The 18,507-nt window shown below is 66.4% G+C and overlaps 4 protein-coding genes across 6 annotated transcripts in view; 2 read left to right on the top strand and 2 right to left on the bottom strand.

The window, feature by feature from the left end:
* Positions 1–15,442, bottom strand: part of TADA2B (transcriptional adaptor 2B) — a 253,837-nt gene extending 238,395 nt beyond the window's left edge. Inside the window, exons 1-2 of one of the 2 annotated variants that reach the window (XM_060188552.1) lie at positions 15,110–15,442; positions 11,171–12,194 (exon numbers count right to left, since the gene is read on the bottom strand). In XM_060188552.1, the coding sequence (XP_060044535.1) occupies positions 11,196–12,194; positions 15,110–15,379 (1,269 nt within the window). In that variant the 5' untranslated portion in view covers positions 15,380–15,442 and the 3' untranslated portion in view covers positions 11,171–11,195. Of the gene's footprint in view, positions 1–10,896; positions 12,195–15,109 lie in introns of those variants that run through there. The other variant, XM_060188551.1, reaches the window with a different exon arrangement.
* Positions 1–18,507, bottom strand: part of MRFAP1 (Morf4 family associated protein 1) — a 240,426-nt gene that overhangs the window by 119,857 nt on the left and 102,062 nt on the right. The window contains exon 2 of one of the 2 annotated variants that reach the window (XM_060188566.1): positions 9,680–9,703. The exons of the other annotated variant lie outside the window; for it this stretch is intronic. The gene's annotated coding sequence lies outside the window, so the exon portion shown is untranslated. Of the gene's footprint in view, positions 1–9,679; positions 9,704–18,507 lie in introns of those variants that run through there. 2 annotated transcript variants of the gene reach the window in all.
* On the top strand, positions 9,376–10,578 carry GRPEL1 (GrpE like 1, mitochondrial). Its single transcript, XM_060188564.1, has 3 exons — positions 9,376–9,511; positions 9,859–10,085; positions 10,204–10,578. The coding sequence occupies exons 1-3, from the start codon at positions 9,417–9,419 to the stop codon at positions 10,548–10,550; spliced, it is 669 nt and encodes a 222-aa protein (XP_060044547.1). The 5' UTR covers positions 9,376–9,416; the 3' UTR covers positions 10,551–10,578.
* On the top strand, positions 15,512–17,524 carry CCDC96 (coiled-coil domain containing 96). Its single transcript, XM_060188475.1, has 2 exons — positions 15,512–16,135; positions 16,232–17,524. Exons 1-2 carry the CDS (start codon positions 15,512–15,514, stop codon positions 17,321–17,323), a joined length of 1,716 nt encoding a protein of 571 aa, XP_060044458.1. The 3' UTR covers positions 17,324–17,524.

Raw genomic sequence — 18,507 nt, 5'->3', positions numbered from 1 at the left:
AGAGGGAGAGGGAGAGAGAGGAGAGAGGAGAGAGAGGAGAGAGGAGAGAGAGGGAGAGAGGAGAGAGAGGAGAGAGGAGAGAGAGGAGAGAGGAGAGAGAGGAGAGAGGAGAGAGAGGAGAGAGGAGAGAGAGGAGAGAGGAGAGAGAGGGAGAGAGGAGAGGGAGAGGGAGAGGGAGAGGAGAGAGGAGAGAGAGGAGAGAGGAGAGAGAGGGAGAGAGGAGAGGGAGAGGGAGAGAGAGGAGAGAGGAGAGAGAGGAGAGAGGAGAGAGAGGAGAGAGAGGGAGAGAGAGAGGAGAGAGGAGAGAGAGGGAGAGAGAGGGGGAGATGAAGAGGGAGAGAGAGAGAGGAGGAGAGAGAGGAGAGAGAGGAGAGAGGAGAGAGAGGAGAGAGAGGGAGAGAGGGAGAGAGGGAGAGAGAGGGAGAGAGGGAGAGGGAGAGAGAGAGAGGGAGAGAGGGAGGGGGGAGAGGGAGAGAGAGGGAGAGAGGGAGAGAGGGAGAGAGAGGAGAGAGGAGAGAGAGGGAGAGAGGAGAGGGAGAGAGAGGGAGGGAGAGAGAGAAGGAGGGAGAGGTGGAGAGAGAGAATGAGAGAGATGAAGCCAGGGTCCCGCTCTGGCCTTGGCATCGCCCGGGATGGAGTCCAGAGCCCTCACTGCAAGTCCTGTCCCCCACACGAGCCACCCGGGTCTGGGTCTTGTAGCCGCTGAAAGGGCCCGACAGGGGCTGCGCCCTCAGGACCCAGAGGCCAGGGCCATGCCTAGCTGACCCCCAGGTGCCTGCGGCCCCTCCCGCTGCCCCAGCTGTTCCCGTCCTGTCACCGCGGGGTGTCCGGCTCCCCGGCTGCTTCCTGGCAGAGGCCACAGCCCAGGCCTGCGGGCTGAGGGAGCGGGGGCTGGGGGACCCAGATGCGGCCCCGAGAGCGGGTCCCCGAGAGCGAGCGCCTGCCAGGACCGGCTCTGGGGGTGCCCGGGGCTGCTGGGCACACGGGGGGGGGGCAGCGCACCCACTTTCTGGAGCCCACCGCCACCCCTCGCGTGGACGCCAAGGGCCGGAGCAGTGGGCTCTGCCCTGTCACCTTGGGGACCCACCACCTCTGCTGCGAAGCCTGAGGCCGTGTGTCCAGGGCGCTGGGCACTGAGGAGGCTCAGAGAGCAAGGGGCCCGCAGTCAGGCAGTGGCGCACCCAGGTAAGTGCACGTAGTACTAAACTCAAGGGCCCCTGCAAGGATCATGGTTCGAGTCCCCAGCTCGCCACCTGCAGGGAGACATTTCACAAGAGATGAAGCAGGTTTGCAGGGATCTTTCTTCCTTTCTTCTCCCTTTTTTCAATTTTTAAAAATTATATTTATTTTTGTATGTATTTATTATTTATTTGATTTGTTTTTATTTTATTTTTTATTTATTATTATTTATTTATCTTTATTTATTTATTGGATAGAGACAGCCAGAAATCGAGAGGGAAGGGGGAGACAGAGAGACAGACAGACACCTGCAGCCCTGCTTCACCACCTGGAAAGCTTTCCCTCTGCAGGTGGGGACCAGGGGATGGAACCCGGGTCCTTGTGCACTGTGACATGTGCGCCGCTCAACCAGGTTTGCCACCACCTGGCCCCTCTTCTCCTTTTTTTTTTGCCTCTAGGGTCATCTTTGGGGCTCAGTGCCAGCACTACCAATCCACTGCTCCTGGAAGCCTTTTTTAAAATTTTATTTATTTTTTAATATTTATTCCTTTTTGTTGCCCTTGTTGTTATTATTGTTGTTGTCATTGTTGGAGAGGACAGAGAGAAATGGAGAGAGGAGGGGAAGACAGAGAGGGGGAGAGAAAGACAGACACCTGCAGACCTGCTTCACCGCCTGTGAAGCGACTCCCCTGCAGGTGGGGAGCCGGGGGCTCGAACCAGGATCCTTACGCCGGTCTTTGTGCTTTGCACCATGTGCGCTTAACCCGCTGCGCTACCACCGGACTCCCAGCATTTTTTTTCCCCATCTTATTAGACAGGACAGAGAGAAATTGAGAGGGACAGAGAGGCACCTGTAGCCCTGCTTTGCCGCTTGGAAAGCTTGAACCCGGGTCCTTGTGTGTCCTTGTCCTTGTGCTATTTGTGCCTAACCAGGTACACCACCGCCTGGCCCCTCCCTCTCCACCTCTTTTCTCAATTTCTCTCCGTCCTAGCCGATAACATGGAAAACATGGGGGTCGAGCAGTAGCGCAGCGGGTTAAGCGCAGGTAGCGCAAGGACCCGGCTTAAGGATCCCGGTTCGAGCCCCCGCCTCCCCACCTGCAGGGGAGTCGCTTCACAGGCGGTGAAGCAGGTCTGCAGGTGTCTATCTTTCTCTCCCCCTCTCTGTCTTCCCCTCCTCTCTCCATGTCTCTCTGTCCTATCCAACAACAACAGCAATAACAATAATGACAACAACAATAAAAAATGGGGGGAAGTGGCCTCCAGCAGGAACAGATACGCAGTACAGGCACCGAGCCCCAGTGACAACCCTGGAGTCAGGAGGCTGCACCATCGCCCACAGGCTCAGCCATGTGACTCTCCCAACAGCCATGCAGGCTGGGTACTTTCCCCTCCCCGCTGAGTACAGACAGAGAAACTGAGGCACGAGAGGGCCGGAGCAGGCCGCCCAAGCCCCCAGCCAGAGCAGTGGGTGAGGCCTCACCCCTCAGCCGGGACCCTGAAAGGCGCTGATGCAGAGTGGACCCTGGAGAGGCTGGGCCAGGGGTGGCCTGCAGATGGGGTGCATGGGGTTGGGGGGCTTGGGGACCTGGCTGTGACCTGTGGCTGGGGGCTTCCCACAGGAAGTGCTGACAGGACTCATGCCTGGGGGCTGCCCTTATGCCCTGGGTGTGGGAGCCTGAGGCTGGGGGCTTGGAGCTGGGGCAGGGGGGCTGGCGGTGCACCCTGGGGGTAAGCCTGGGGGCTTGTGGCTGGGGTCTGGAGCTGAGGCTGGGGGCTTAGAGCTTGGGCTTGAGCTGAGGGCTGGGGGCTGAGGGCCTGGGGGCTGGCAGTGCACCCTGGGCGGAGGTCTGGAGTCTGGTCTGGGGACAGGAGTTTGGGGCCTGGGCTGGGGGCTGGGGGCTGGGGGGGTTGGCCTTGGGGCTGGAGTTTGTGTTTGGGGGGTAAGGTCTTTGGCTTGGAGCTGGGGGTTTGGGCTTGGAGCTCAGAGCTGGAGCCAGGGTGTGACCCCCATAGTCCACACCTCGCAGTGGAGCCGGGGAGAGCTGTGAGCACAGCCGGGTCACTCCTCACAGGGTCGGCTGCACTACCAGGACCATCAGAGGGACAGGGCTGACGGGGCTCCCAGTGGGACGGCCCTGAGGTGGGGCTGTGAACCCCCACACCCCATTCCACCCTCACCTCACCACCCCTGGCGGTGTCTTGGTGAGATCCGCTCTCACCCACCACCTCCTGCAGGTAAAGCGTCCACCCGTCTCGGAGTCCCAACCTGCCTGTCCTGAGCCCAGGAGAGAGAGGGAAAGGGGGGCACGATGCCCGCAGTCCCCAGCTGCCTGGCAGGGAGACACAGCTGCGTCTGCGGGAGTCACAGCATATGAGATTCATATTAATTTTCTGTTCTGTCTAGATTTGACTTTCAAATCAGGCCCTGAGTTAATCCTGGCTGCTTTCTGCTATCAATCCATGTCTGTCTCCCAGCACCATCCCCCCACCCCTGGGGAGCCCTGCCCAGCAAGGGGGGGTGCAGAGAGCAGGGATGGGGCAAGAGGGGGTGTGTCAAGACAGACAGACAGGCAGGCAGGCAGGCAGGCGGGCGGGCAGGCAGGCGGGCGGGCAGGCTGGTGTGAGATCCTGTCTCCAAGTCTCCCCCGGGGTCCCCCAGATGAAGTGGATTTTTCCCCTGGCTCATCAGTCGTGACTGACGTGAGGTTTTAGCTTGTGGGTGCTGCTTTGATGCCTGGGGGAAGGCGGGGAAACCCCCCCCCCCCACTACCAGCTGCCGGCCACCCCAGAGTTGATTTTGTCTGAGACTAGGGGGTGGACGGAGAGAACACGACGTTATTTATTTATTTTTTAATAAAGTCTAATTTCCTCCCCAGGAAGCTCCTTTATTTCCTGTCTATGTGACTCTGTGTCTTGTAAATTTACTCTGCAAAGGTATCGGCTCTCAGTGGTTCAGCCACCACCAGAGTGCTGGTGTTTGGTTGGAGGGATGTGGACTAAGGGAAAACTGAGGAATTGTTGCTTGTTAGTTTTAATATCTCATTTATTTTAACGAGAGAGATAGGGAGAGATACAGATGGCCCTGAGCCCTGCTGAGCTCTGGCTGACGGTGGTGCTGTGGATGGAACCTGGGACCTCAGAGCTTCAGGCAGGAGTCTTTGCAAAACTCCTTGCTGTCTTTTGTTTGTTTTTGTTTTAATATTTAAGACAGAAAGACAGACAGACACACCAGAACCTTGCTCAGCTCTGGCTGATGGTGGTGGGGACTGAACTTGGGACCTCAGAGCCTCAGCAGGAGAGCCATCGTGTATAACCACGATGCTGTCTACCCCTCCCCCCAGCATTTTATTTTTTCAGAGATCTGCCCAGTACACACACACACACACACACACACACACACACACACACACACACACGGGATCCAGCCCAGGCCCCGTGCACGAGAGCCCCGTGCTCTACCCACTGGGCTACCTCCAAGTCCCCATGGTGGCCACCAAGCACAGACGGCCCTGCTCGAGGTTGAGCCTTCGTCCCAAGGACGCTGTGGCCGCTGCCACCGGCTGAGGGCAGGAGACGCTAGGCGGGGCTCCTGGGGGCAGGGGCGTGAGTGACAGGCTGCGGGGCCCCAGCGGCCTGTGCCAGTCAGGAGACATTTCGGCTCAGGAGGCACCTGCTCCCGCCAGCAGCAGTGCAGCCATCCGATTGGTCCAGTCTCCGCAGCGACTGCTGGCCACTGGGCTATGTGACATCTGTCTGGCCAGTGAGGGGAGGAGAGGGCTGCCCAGGGCATGCTGGGAAACTCCCTCCATCCAGGGACGGCTAACCTCACAGGAAGGAGCCGTGGGGTCCGGCTCCGGGCAGCCTGGGGGTTCAGGGCCAGTGGCCCCTGGCCGTGACTGCCTCCTTCTGGCTAGGCCTGGAGGCTGGGAGTCTCCGCAGGACTGGCTGCTACCAGTGTCCGCATTCCCTTTATTTATTTGAAAGTGAAGCTTTTCTTTTAATGATTCACTTATTGGATAGAGACAGAATTTGAGAGGGAAAAGCATGATAGAGGGGGACAGAGAGACGCCTGCAGCCCTGCTTCACTGCTCCTGAAGCTCCCCCTGCAGGTGTGGAGTGGGGGCTCGAACCCGGGTCCTGTGCGTGGGGACATGTGCACTCAGCCAGGTGCTCCACAGCAGCCCTCATTTATTTATTTTTTATTTATTTCCTTATTTATCTATTTTCCCAGAGCCCTGCTCAGCTCTGGCTGATGGTGGTGCCGTGCTGGGGATGGAGCCTGAGAGTCCACAGCCTCAGGCCTGAGAGCCGTTTCCAGAACCCTGGTGCCACCCCCCCCCCCCAAACCCCTCAGCTAATTCCTTCCGGCTGAGACCAGCCGACCAGCCCGGTCGATTCCATTACTTGCTGATCTGAGACCTGGAGGAGCAGAGGAGGGAGGTCCCAACAGGGATGGAGGTGAGGGGGAGGCCTGGGCCCAGGATTCAATGCCCTACACCCACTCCTCCCTGGGGACATAGAAACACAGTGAGAGGGAGTCAGGCGGTGGCGCAGCGGGTTAAGCGCACGTGGTGCAAAGCGCAGGGACCGGCGTCAGGATCCCGGTTCGAGCCCCCGGCTCCCCACCTGCAGGGGAGTCGCTTCCCAGGCGGTGAAGCAGGTCTGCAGGTGTCTGTCTTTCTCTCCCCTTCTCTGTCTTCCCTCCTCTCTCCATTTCTCTGTCCTATCCAACAACAACAACAACAACAACAATAACTACAACAATAAAACAAGGGCAACAAAAGGGAATATGTTGGTATGCATGAGACCCCTTCTGTTTCATTTGGTTTAAATCCCCCCTGCTTAACACTATTCTATTTACATAACCACTTCATTCTATTTACATAACCGCTGTTAACAAGCACCACCCTCCCTCCAGGGCATTGGTTCAATCCCCACTGTTTCATGATATGTTTTTGCTCCGCCCTCTCTCCTTGTCACACTCTGATTGTCACCAGTCACTTTTCTCTCCACTCTCTCTATGTCACATCCTGTTTCCACCCTACTTGGCAAGTATATATAAAGACAGCATTGTGAGTTTTAGGGTACTTGAGTTTAGTTTAGCTCGGCTTAGATTGTGCTGCGTCCTGCATGAATAAAGAGATACTGCCTACAGCTCAACCATGAGTCCCTGGTCGTCTGTTACCCGCCCGTGAAGCCAGCCCGGCAAAAACAACAAAATGGTCTCCCGTCAATGAAGCTCAGCCCGACAGGAATAAATACTTAAAAGAAAAGAAAAGGAAAGAAACATAGTGAGTGCTCAGTCCCTCCCCCAGGATGGGGCTGGCGGCCTTCTGGTTGATTTTCTACGCTCATTACTGATTTGTTTATTCATGTTTAACTTAAATTTTTCCAACAGGGTTATCACTAGGGCTCAGTGCCAATACCATATTTCCTTTCTTCCTTTCTTTCTTTTTCCCTTCCTTCTACTTATTAGATAGGACAGAGACATTGAAAGAAAGAGGGAGCCGGGCGGTAGCGCAGTGGGTTAAGCGCACGTGGCGCAAAGCGCAAGGACCGATGGCAAGATCCCGGTTCGAGCCCCCGGCTCCCCACCTGCAGGGGAGTCGCTTCACAGGCGGTGAAGCAGGTCTGCAGGTGTCTATCTTTCCCCCTCTCTGTCTTCCCCTCCTCTCTCCATTTCTCTCTGTCCTATCCAACAACAAACAACATCAACAATGGCAATAATAATGACCACAACGAGGCTACAACAACAAGGGCAACAAAAGGAGAAAAAAATGGCCTTCAGGAACGGTGGATTCATGGTGCAGGCACCGAGGCCAGCAATAACCCTGGAGGAAAAAAAAAAAGAAGAAAAAACATATTTATTATTGGGTAGAGACAGAGAAAAATTGAGAGGGGAGAGGGACCTCGAACCCAGGTCCTAGTGTCGGTAACATGTGCTCAGCCAGGCACGCCAGCACCTGGCCCCTGTGATTTTCTTTCTTTTTTTTTCTGATTCGCTTATTTGGTTTGTGAGAGACCAGAGCATCACCCAGGACCCCATGCCGGCAAGTCCTGGCTCAGCACACTGCCCCACCTCCTTGGCTACTGAATGGTCACTTTATTTCGGAATGCTCTGAGCAGGGGGCTGGAGAAATAGCTCACCAGCTTGGCCATGTGCACAGCCCGGGTTTGAGCCCTGGCACCCCATGGGAGCACCACAGCAGCACCTGGGAAAGCTCTGATAACTTTCAGTCAGGTGGCGAGCGGTGAGACTGTGCCCGGACCAGGACCCGGGTCACAAAGATAAAGAACACGGAGCCCAAACTTCCCTGTGGGTGGGGGCCTGCCATCCCTTCCACCCAGGGGCTGGACAAGAGCTCCATCCCAGGCCCGAAGCAGGGCCCATCCTGCCGGAGCCCCGGGGGTCTTCAAAGGCAGGGACAAGGGCGCAGCCTCAGGCTGTCCCCTCGCTTGGCTCGGCAAGTGACATTCTGATTGTGAGTGTGAACGGGGAGGGAAGGGCCGCGCCTGGAGGGGTCCCTCTGCAGTGGGCTCCCCAGGCTCGGCGCAATGCCCCCTCCCCCTACAGCAGGCCACGGACGTGGGAGCCCAGACTCATAGTCCGTCCTGTTTGTTTTATTTTTCTTTTTGTCTTTCTGTCTCCAGGGTGATCTTGGGGCTCAGTGCCTGCACTACAATCCACTGCTGCTCCCGGAGGCCTCTCCGTCTCTGCACACTGCCCGTCTCTGCACGCTGCTCGTCTCTGCACACAGCCCCGTCTCTGCACGCTGCCCGTCTCTGCACACGGCCCGTCTCTGCACGCTGCCCGTCTCTGCACACAGCCCCGTCTCTGCACGCTGCCCGTCTCTGCACACGGCCCGTCTCTGCACGCTGCCCGTCTCTGCACGCTGCCCGTCTCTGCACACTGCCCGTCTCTGCACACAGCCCCGTCTCTGCACGCTGCCCGTCTCTGCACACGGCCCGTCTCTGCACACGGCCCGTCTCTGCACGCTGCCCGTCTCTGCACGCTGCCCGTCTCTGCACACTGCCCGTCTCTATACACTGCCCGTCTCTGCACACTGCCCATCTCTGCACACAGCCCCGTCTCTGCACGCTGCCCGTCTCTGCACACAGCCCCGTCTCTGCACGCTGCCCGTCTCTGCACACAGCCCCGTCTCTGCACGCTGCCCGTCTCTGCACGCTGCCTGTCTCTATACACTGCCCGTCTCTGCACGCTGCCCATCTCTGCACACGGCCCCATCTCTGCACACAGCCCCGTCTCTGCACGCTGCCCGTCTCTGCACACAGCCCCGTCTCTGCACACGGCCCGTCTCTGCACGCTGCCCGTCTCTGCACGCTGCCCGTGTCTGCACACTGCCCGTCTCTGCACGTTGCATGTCTCTGCACACAGCCCCGTCTCTACACGCTGCCCGTCTCTGCACGCGGCCCGTCTCTGCACGCTGCCTGTCTCTGCACGCTGCCCGTCTCTGCACGCTGCCCATCTCTGCACACGGCCCCATCTCTGCACACAGCCCCATCTCTGCACGCTGCCCATCTCTGCATGCTGCCCGTCTCTGCAAGCTGTCTGTCTTTGCACACGGCCCCATCTCTGCACGCTGCCCGTCTCTGCACACTGTCCGTCTCTGCATGCCCATCTCTTAATGCCCATCTCTGCACACGGTCTCTGCACACAGAATCTGCACACGGTCTCTGCACACCGCCTCTGCATGCCCGTCTCTGCACACGGTCTCTGCACACGGTCTCTGCACACGCACACGGCCCGCGTCTCTGCAGAGGTTCCCTCGCACACGCCCCGGGGACGCACCACACGCGCCCAGCACAGTCCCCTCACGGCGCGCGTCCTTCCCCCGTCGCCCCGGGCCCGCCTCCGGCCCGCAGCAGCGAAGCGGCGACCGGGGACACTGGGCGACCGTCGACCGGCGCAGAGCCCGAAGCCCGGGTGCCCCGGAACCCCGAAGCCTCGGTGTCCCCCACGCCGCGCCGAGAAACTCCCGAAGAGCACTTCCGGCACCCCGCCCCCCTCCGCGGGCTCCCCATTGGCTCTCCGAGGACACGCCCCGCCCCGGAGTGCCAACCCCCTGCCCCCTTGACCTCTCACCTCTTCCACTTCCGGGGTCGGGGGCGCAGGTGCTGCTGCCGCCGCTATTGGTGCCGAGCTATTGGCCCGTCGGGGGCGGGGCTGCCGGGGATTGGTCCGCAGGCCAAGGGGGCGGGGCGAGGCCCCGCGCATGCCCGCAGCGTGCGGGACGCGGGCGGCAGTCATGGCTGCGCGGTGTGTGGGGCTGGCTCGGCGCGGCCTCCCGGCGTTGGCGCTGAGGCTCAGGTAACGCGGCGGGCGGGCGGGGCGGGGCGGGGCGGGACGGGACGCGGGCGACGACGGGGCGAGGCCTCCCGAGGCCCGGACCCCCGGCCGCGGCTCCGGATCGCGCCGGGGCCGCGGGAAGTCGCAGCGCGGAGCTCCGCGGCCGGGGGCCCCGGGAGGCGGCGGGGGCGGGGGCGGGGGCGGGCGCGGGACCTCAGGCCGGCCCGCCGCGCGAACACCGAGGTGGGCGCCCACGGCCACGTGACCGGGGCGGGGCGGGGGTCCGGGGGCTGCGGCCCGGCTCCCGGGAGGCGAGGCGGCGACCCCGCGGCCCCGAGCGCCCCTGAGCCCCCGGCCGCCGCCCCCAGGCCCGCGCCGCGCCGGCTGTGCACGGCCGCGAAGCAGAAGGACGAGGACGCCGCGCCCGCCGAGCACAAGGCGCCGCCGCCCGCCGCCGAGAAGCCGGCGCTGGAGGAGCAGCTGAGGCTGGAGGAGCAGCTGCGGGCGACCACGGAGAAGTACAAGAGGGCGCTGGCCGACGCCGAGAACCTGCGGCAGCGGAGCCACAAGCTGGTGGAGGAGGCGAAGCTCTACGGTGCGGGGGCGGGGCCGGGCGGGGGCGGGGCCGGGCGGGGGGCGGGGCCGGGTGGCCGTGCCCTCTGCCCCCCCCGCCCCGCCCCCTGACCCCTGACCCGCGCCGCCCCGCCCCGCAGGCATCCAGGCCTTCTGCAAGGACCTGCTGGAGGTGGCCGACGTGCTGGAGAAGGCCACGCGCTGCGTGCCCCGCGAGGAGCTGCGCGACGACAACCCGCACCTCAAGAGCCTCTACGAGGGGCTGGTGATGACGCAGCTGCAGATCCAGAAGGTCTTCTCCAAGCACGGCCTGCGCCGCCTCGACCCGCTGGGCGCCAAGTTCGACCCCTACGAGCACGAGGCGCTCTTCCACGCGCCGGCCGAGGGCCGCCCGCCGGGCACCGTGGCGCTGGTCAGCAAGGCGGGCTACAAGCTGCACGGCCGCACGCTGCGGCCCGCCCTGGTGGGGGTGGTGAAGGCCGCCTAGCGCCCCGCGGGACCCCCGCCCGCCCCGCCCCAATAAACGGCTCCGGACTCTGGCGGCTGCGCGTCCGCGTCTGCGTGGGGACCCCGTGCCGCCGCTCCGCGCCCCGGCCACCCCCGGGAGCCTGGCCGCTGCCACTGGCCTGAGCGAGGGGCGGAGAGCCTGCACGGACCCGATCCCGCGGGTGCCGCTGCTGCAGGGTCAGGGCGGGCGGGCTCTGGGCCGACAGCAGCCGCGACGACGGGGCACTGCCGGGACGGGACGGGACGGCCGGTGGGGGCGGGCAAGGAACGCACGCGGGCCTTCTCTGAAATAACTTTAATGCAACTGCGGGCCCCGACCGTCTGGGGAGCCGAGCGGAGCCGGGCCGGGCCGGTTCACTCCACTCTACAGCAGGGCCCCGGACTCGAACCCTGAGCAGGGAAGGCCAGAGCCGTCCTCGCGTTGACGAGGAAGAAGCTGCCGCGTGTCCGCGGGGCCCTGGACAGACGGGTGCGGTGGCCGCGGTCCCCAGGGCCCGCCCGCCGGCGGGGAGCTAAGACACTTGGTGGGCACCCGGCAGGCCCCGCGGAGGGGAGGGGAGGGGAGGGAGCGGCTCCCGGCGCCCCCAGCCCCGCCTGGACTCCCGGCCCGCGTCCCGGGCCCCCTTCAGGCGGCGTCGCGGGAGATCCAGCCGCTCTCGGTGAGGAAGGCCAGGATGCGCTTGCGCAGCACCTTGTCCAGGTAGCCGGGCAGGCGGCTCTTGGCGGGGACGCCCTGGCGCTTCTGCAGGTGGTCCTTGATGATGATGGTCTTGACCGTCACGTAGCGCGCCGGGCTCAGCCCCAGCGAGCCGCACAGCAGCTTCTCGCGGTCCGACAGCAGCTCGGAGCCCGGCAGGTGCTCGACGGCCGCCAGCTCGGCGTCCCTGCCGTCCTCCCGGCCGCGCCCCGCCCGCGGCCCGCCGGCGCCCCGGCCCTCCCGGCGCCTCTCGCGCTTGTGGCGTGCGGCCTCGTACTCGGCCGACTCCTCCATCTTGGTGATGCCGTTGCGCCGGTAGCGCTGCAGCTCGCGGATCTTGGCGCGCAGCTGCTTCTCCTTGTGCATGTTGTCCAGCAGCTCGTCCAGCTCGCGGCTCGACAGCAGCTGGTAGAGCGGCCGCAGCCGGAGGCGCAGCTCGCGCTCCTCCTTCCCGATCTTGCGGCGCCCCCCGCGCTCGCGCTCCCGCCGCTCGCGGCCCAGGAAGGCGGGCACCAGGCTGTAGTCGCGGGCCAGGTCCTTGCGGCGCTGGCGCTCCTGCAGCTTGCGCACGTACATGTCCACGTGGGCGCGCTTGAGCTCGATCTCCACGTCCTCGTCGTCGTAGTTGACCGACAGCCCGCTGATGAGCGTCTCGGCGTCCTGGTCGTACTCCACCTCGTAGTCGTCCCGCAGCGGCATGTAGCCCAGCTGCTGCTGCTCCGCCGCCGAGATGTCGAGCGCGGGCAGCGGCGTGGTCAGGCTGGGCGACAGCGGGCCGCCGCCCGGGCACGTGTGGTCCGTCACGCGGTTGGGGATGGTGTCGGGGATGCAGGCGCGGCCCAGGTTGCCGTGGATGTACATGCTCACGTAGTGCTCCATCACCTCCTGCGGCGTGCGCGTGGCGCCCACGTGCGCCGCCATGTCCTCCTGCAACGACAGCGCCTCAGCCCGCGCCCGCCCGGCCCGCTCCCGCCCCCTTCCGCCCGCCCGCCCGGCCGGAGGGGTGAGGAGGCCCCGGCGGCGGCGGCGGCTGCGGGAGGAAGCTGTAGGCGCCCTCAATCTTTCCTGCCCAAGAGGCCTCTTCCTTCATGGTGACCGCTGAAGCCACTTCACACGCGGCTGCCCGGCTGAGCACCGGCTCCCCGCGAGCTGGGGGGGGGGGTCCCGTGTGCAAAGCCCCCACCCCACCCCCTGCAGCCAGAGGGAGCCCGAGACGACAGCCGGCCCCGGGCAGGGAGGGGGACGGTCCCTGGCATCCTGGGGGCGCTGTCTGTCTGTCTGTCTCTGCCTGAACACAGGAGCCTGCCGGCAGAGCTGTGAAGGACGAGCTCCCCTCCACTCCCCTCGCCTCGCCGGCTGCTGACCCGGGCTGCGGGTTCGAGGCCCAGGAGCGGCACCCCCTGGGTCTGGAGCTCACCTGAGGAGCCACAGGTGGACAGATGAGGAGACAGCACGGGGGAGCCCGGGAGCTCCGGGACAGCGCAAGCAGGGAGCGCTGAGGGGCACCCGGCCTGGACGGAGGGCCGGAGGCGGCCACTGCCCACGACCCCGGGTCCAGGCCCGTCACCCAGGACGTCGTACAGGGTCCTCACAGGCTCAAGGTCAAAGTCTTTGCTTAGGCAGGCAGATGGACAGACAGACGGGGAGAAGCGCGGACAGAGAGACGGCTTGGTAGATGGACAGGTGACGGCAGGTGAGAAGGGTCCCAGGCTGGCTGCCGTCAGACCGGTCAGCCGCCTCACAGCTCCGGCAACCCGCCGAGAGCACCGGGCCCCGGGCAGAGACGGCACCCCCCCCCCACTGCAGCTCCGGCCGCCCCGGGGTCACTCGGGCCACCCACCCGAGGCCACCGGCCCCAGCACGGAGCCCCGGCCGGGCCACTGTCTGGAGGACCCTTGAAGGGGACGCTGGTGGCACCGGAGGGCCGGCCCCACTGCCCTGACCCTTGTGTCCTTCTGGGCCGCCGTCTGCCTTTTCTCCAGGCGGAACCTTCTGGAAGCCTGAGCGCAGGGCCTCGCTCCCTGCCTGTCATGCCGGCGCCTGAGCCTCAAGGTGACCCTCCGGGAAAGGGACCCGGCTCCTCAGCGTCCCTTCAGCCCAGCCTCCGAGGCCTGAGCACACGGCCTGCAGGGGAGGCGCGCGGCGGGGGCTCCCGCTCTCTCCCCGGTCACTGAGTAAATGTCTATCTGAATGCTTTCACTAAACGTCTGTTTACTGGGGCCCGGCGGGGCGCACATGCTACAGCGCACAAGGACCCGGGTTCAAGACCCCTGGTCCCCGCCTGCGGGGGGGGGGGGGGGGAGCTTCACGAGCGGTGAAGCGGGGCTGCAGGTGTCTCTGTCTGTCACCTCCTCCATCTCCCCCCCCCGTAAATTTCTGTCCAGTAAGTAAAGTCTGTTTTATTTGAGAGAGAAGCTACCTGGCATCAAACTCGGGACCTCGTGCTTGAGCTCTCAAGCCCCAAACTGAACCGCCACACCTGCACCTGAGGCTGGGTCGGGGGCGTGGGAGGACAGACAGACTCTGGGCGGAGACAGGCTCACGGGCACGCACGCGGCCACATGGCCCCGGGCAAAACTCACAGCCTAGACTGGTGGGGAGCGAGCAGGCCGTTTCCGACAGGGTGACACCCGTGGGGTGTCCCGGGGGTGATGATGGCCGGACGGACGGAAGCCCAGTGGGCTCAGTCCCGGGCCTGTGCAGAGTGTCACCCACAGCCAAGCAGGAGGCCCCCGGGTACAGGCTCTGACGGCGCTCCGTCAGCAGGGCCGGGTCCCCGCCACCCCGAGGGTCCCACCCGGCTCCACCCACTTGCTGGCTGGCCTCTCCTGTGCCCACGCAGACGGGTGACGGGCGGGAGGACAGGTGGGCTGAGGGACAGAAGGTGGGTGGACGGATGGACAGACAGACAAGACACAGATGGAGGAGATAAGGGAGGACAAGTGGATGGACAGGTGGAGACGGACGGACAGACGGAGAGCAGGTGCAGACACGGCAGTGGAGAGGAGCCCCGGCACCCGGGGCTGGGGGGTCAGGGCCGTGTCCACACCTGCTCCGCCCAGGCCTGCGACTCTACCCCGGGGCCGGGCCCAGATGGGACGGGACGGGACGGGACGGGCAGCGGTGCCCCAGGCAGCGGGGGCGGCTCTCCGGCCTTAGCAGCGACTTGAGCCCCCGACCGGATGGGCTGCTGGCCCGCGAGGGCCAGGGGTCCTGGCTGAGGGGTGGGGGCGGGAGCGGCCGTGGCCCCGAGACAGGCCCGGGTCTAGACATGGGGATCCTGGCATCGGGGGACGGGACTGAGTCTGAGGTCCCAGGGGACAGGGGTCTGGGTTCCCGGCGGATGGGATCAGGGGGGCCTAGAGGATAGGGTCCAGGGGTCAGAGGTCCTGGGGGACAGAGGAACAGGGGTCAGAGGTCCCAGGGGACAGGGGTCAGAGGTCCCAGGGGAACAGGGGTCAGAGGTCCTGGGGGACAGAGGAACAGGGGTCAGAGGTCCCGGGGGACAGGGGTCAGAGGTCCCGGGGGACAGGGGTCAGAGGTCCCAGGGGAACAGGGGTCAGAGGTCCCAGGGGACAGGGGTCAGAGGTCCCAGGGGAACAGGGGTCAGAGGTCCCAGGGGAACAGGGGTCAGAAGTCCTGGGGGACAGAGGAACAAGGGTCGGGGGACAGGGTTCAAGGGCCTGGTGGACAGAGGGACAGAGGTCAGAGATCCTGGGGGACGGGGACAGGTGGGCAGGCGGACGCGCGACAGGTGGACACGGGGCAGGGGCCGGGGGACAGGCGGACACGGGACGGGCGGACACGGGGCAGGGGGTCCGGGGCCCCGGGGCGCCGCTCACCCAGTTGCCGAAGCCGAACTGCTCGATGGCGTCCAGCAGCAGCTGCTCCTCGCGGCTGGTCCAGCCGCCCTCGGCCTCGGGCCCCCAGAGCGTGAAGCGGCCGCCGTCCACCAGCTGGTAGCCGTGGTAGCGCCGGTGCTGGCCGATCTCCGCGCCGGCCGAGAAGCACTCGGGGCACAGCTCGATGTCCTGGCACTCGGTGCAGCGGAAGCGCAGCGGGCTCACCTCCGCCAGGCAGTACACGCAGTACTTCTTGCCCAGCTCCGCCATCTTCGCGCGTCGCCGCCGCCGCCGCCGCCGCCGCCGCCGCCGCCGCCGCCGCCGCCGCCGCCGCCGCCGAGCCGCCCGCCCGGCCGGCCGCGTCCGCCGCACCGCGCAGGCGCCCCGCCCGCCGCCCCGCGCATGCGCGCGCCGCGTCCGCCCGCCAATCGGCGCCGCGCGCGCCCCCGCCCTCGCCGCCGCCCGCCAATCGGCGCCGCGCGCGAGCCGCCCGCCGCCGCCCATTGGCCGCGCCGCGAGCGGAGGGGCGGGGCCTGGCGGGGCGGAGGGGAGGGCTTGCGCGCGCGGGTCGTCCCGGCAACGTCTACCTCCGGCGCCGCCATGGAGCCCGACGGCGCGGCCTCGGAGGCGGGCAGCCGGGGCTCGGACGCGGGCAGCCTGGCCTCGCTGGCGTCCGACATCCCGGCCGGCTCGCGCCCGCCGTCCCTCCAGCCGGCCGACGCCGACGCCGACGCCGGTACCGGCCCCACCGAGCCGGAGCCCGAGCCCGAGCCCGAGCCCGAGCCGGAGCCCGAAGGGGAGCCCGGCGCGGAGGAGCCGGAGGGGCCCGCGACGCCGGCCGCGGAGGTGCAGCCCGGGGAGCCCGGCGGCGAGGACGCGGAGGAGCCGTCGGGAGGGGCCCGCGGGGAGCCGGAGCCGCGGGGGGACGAGGACGAGGACGGGGCCGCGGAGGCGGCGCGGGCGGAGCGGGATGGCGCGGCCGCCGCCGCCGCCGCCGCCCCCCGGGAGGAGCCCCGGGGCCCCCGGGTCGGGATCGCGGGCGCGGCGCCGCCGCTGCTGTCGCGGGAGCCCCCGCCCCCCGGGGCCGCCCGGAGCCCCGCGCCCGCGCCCGCGCCCGACGACGCGGCGGCGGCGGCGGCGGCGGCGGCGGCGGCGGCGGCCGAGGACTCGGAGGCCGAGTGGAGCCAGGAGGTGCGGCGGGAGCACGAGGCGCAGCTGCGGGCCGAGCTGCTGGCGCAGTACCGGGCGCTGGTGCAGGAGCGCGGCCACTTCCAGCGCTACAACCTGTTCCTGCAGCACAAGATCCAGGAGTCGCTGCGCCGCAAGAAGGGGCTGGAGGCGGCCGAGGCGGCCGAGCGCGGCCCGGACCCCGACGCCCCCGAGAAGGAGCAGAACTACCTGGCCTACCTGGCCGTGCTGGAGGACCTGCGCAAGCAGGAGGCCGACGACCTGCACTGGTTCCGCCAGGAGCTGGAGCAGCTGCGCCGCCTGGGCCGCCAGCAGCTGGCGCGCGTGGAGCGGGCGTGGCGCGACTTCCAGGCGCTCAAGCGGCAGGTGACGCTGCAGGCCATGGGGCGCTGCCGGCTGCGGGGCGGGCGGCCGGCGGCCCTGCGCGAGGTGGAGCGGCTGCAGGCGCTGGAGGAGCGCAAGGAGAAGGAGATGAGCGCCGTGCGGCTGGAGAACGTGCAGCTGCGGCAGAGCCTGGCGCACCTGGAGACGCGCATGCGGGCGCAGGAGGACGCGGCCGAGGGCCTGCACCTCATCGACTTCGAGCAGCTCAAGATCGAGAACCAGACGTTCAACGAGAAGGTGGAGGAGCGCAACGAGGAGCTGCTGAAGCTGCGGGCCAAGGTGAGCACGCACACGCAGGTGGTGACGCACGTCAAGGAGAAGCTGCACTTCACCGAGGCCCAGAACGCCGCCCGCCGGGCCCGGCTGCTGGAGCTGGAGGCGCGGGTGGCCCGGCGCCGGGACGCGCTGACCCGCACCAAGCAGGCCCGCGACGGGCTGCGGCTGGACAACGTGCGGCTGGGCCAGCGCTCGGGGCTGCTGGGCCGGGACGCCCTGCTGCGCGACCTGGAGGCGCGGGTGGACCGCACGGAGCAGCTGGGCCGGCGCCTGCAGGCCCTCAAGCGCCACCACGCCGGCCTGGTGCTGTCCTGCAGGGGCGTCCGCCAGAAGATCCGCGAGGCCAGGGCCTTCCTGCCCTCCTGAGGAGGGTCCCCCGCCGGGCCGGGCCGGGCTGGGCCGGGGCAGGGCCGGGGCAGGGCAGGGCAGGGCAGGGCGTCGGGACCCGGCTCTCCCTTCCCCTCCCCTCTCCCCTGGGCCGAGGCCTCACCCTGTGGGCAGACAGCAGCAGCCCCCCCCCCCCCCCAGCTTGGCCAGGGCGACAGGACCCGGCTCTCCCTTCCCCTCCTCCCCTCCTCTCTCTTCCCCTCTCCTCCCCTCCTCTCTCTTCCCCTCCCCTTCCCCTCCTCTCCTTTCCCCTCCCCTTCCAGGGGCCATGGCCTCACCCTCTGGGCAGACAGCAGCACCCCCCCCCCCCAGCTTGGCCGGGGTGACAGGACCCAGCTCTCCCTCCCCTCCTCTCCCTCTTCCCTTCCTCTCCCCTTCCCCCCCCTCCCCTGGGCCACGGCCTCACCCTGTGGGCAGACAGCAACAGCCCCCCGGCCCACTCCCCCCCCCCGACACCCCCTCCCCCCAGAAGCTCCCTTGGTGACAGTAAAGAGGAAACAGGAAGCTGCCACCCGCCCTCCCCAGGCTCAGTCACCAGCCTCGCCCTCTCCTGCTTCCGGGGACAGTGAGTGACCCAGGGCGAGCTCTGCAGGTGCGGTGTGGGGGCCGCCCTCCCGTCCGCACCGGCCCACGGTCCTCTCTGCCCCGCCCACCCCGCCCCGGGGTCGGTGAGAATGGGAGAGCGGGTCCCCTGCAGCTCCTGAATAAAGGCTGGTGACAAGTCCTTCCCGGTGACGCTGCCGGCCAAGTGGGTGCCTGGGTGATGGGCCGCCTCCCACTCCCTCTGCTCTGCTCCGCCCAGCACGGCCATGGGCGCCCGTGGCCGGGACGTGGGGTCTGGCACCCACTCGGGCCTCCCCGCCACACGGGCGACTCACTACACAGCGGGCTTGCTGCCCCTGGGGCACCCAGGCCCCTCCCTGGCCTGGGACCCGGCGGTGGGCAGGTCCCACCTGAGCACAGAGCACCAGGGGCTGCGAGAGACTCCCCTGCCTGACTGAGGCCCCGGGTTCAAGCCCCAGCACCACCATCAGCCAGTGCTCAGCGGGGCCCTGGGCGCTCTCTCTCTCTCTCTCTCAGCTGGGGAGACAGCGCGGGTCTGTGAGAGACGCCTGCCTGAATCCCCTGAGGCCACTGGCTCAGTCCCCAGCACCGCCCGCCAC

This window comes from Erinaceus europaeus, chromosome 3, assembly GCF_950295315.1.
Source record: "Erinaceus europaeus chromosome 3, mEriEur2.1, whole genome shotgun sequence".
Classification (NCBI taxonomy): Eukaryota; Metazoa; Chordata; class Mammalia; order Eulipotyphla; family Erinaceidae; genus Erinaceus; species Erinaceus europaeus.
This window is presented reverse-complemented; position numbering and strand designations above follow the sequence as displayed.

Coding starts and splice junctions, on each gene's coding strand:
- GRPEL1 (XM_060188564.1), top strand. CDS start 9,417: ATGCCCGCAGCGTGCGGGACGCGGGCGGCAGTCATGGCTGCGCGGTGT. Junction 9,512..9,858: donor GCGTTGGCGCTGAGGCTCAG/GTAACGCGGCGG, acceptor CGCCGCCCCCAG/GCCCGCGCCGCGCCGGCTGT. Junction 10,086..10,203: donor GGAGGAGGCGAAGCTCTACG/GTGCGGGGGCGG, acceptor CCCGCCCCGCAG/GCATCCAGGCCTTCTGCAAG.
- CCDC96 (XM_060188475.1), top strand. CDS start 15,512: ATGCGCGCGCCGCGTCCGCCCGCCAATCGGCGCCGCGCGCGCCCCCGC. Junction 16,136..16,231: donor AGGAGCCCCGGGGCCCCCGG/GTCGGGATCGCG, acceptor GCGCCCGACGAC/GCGGCGGCGGCGGCGGCGGC.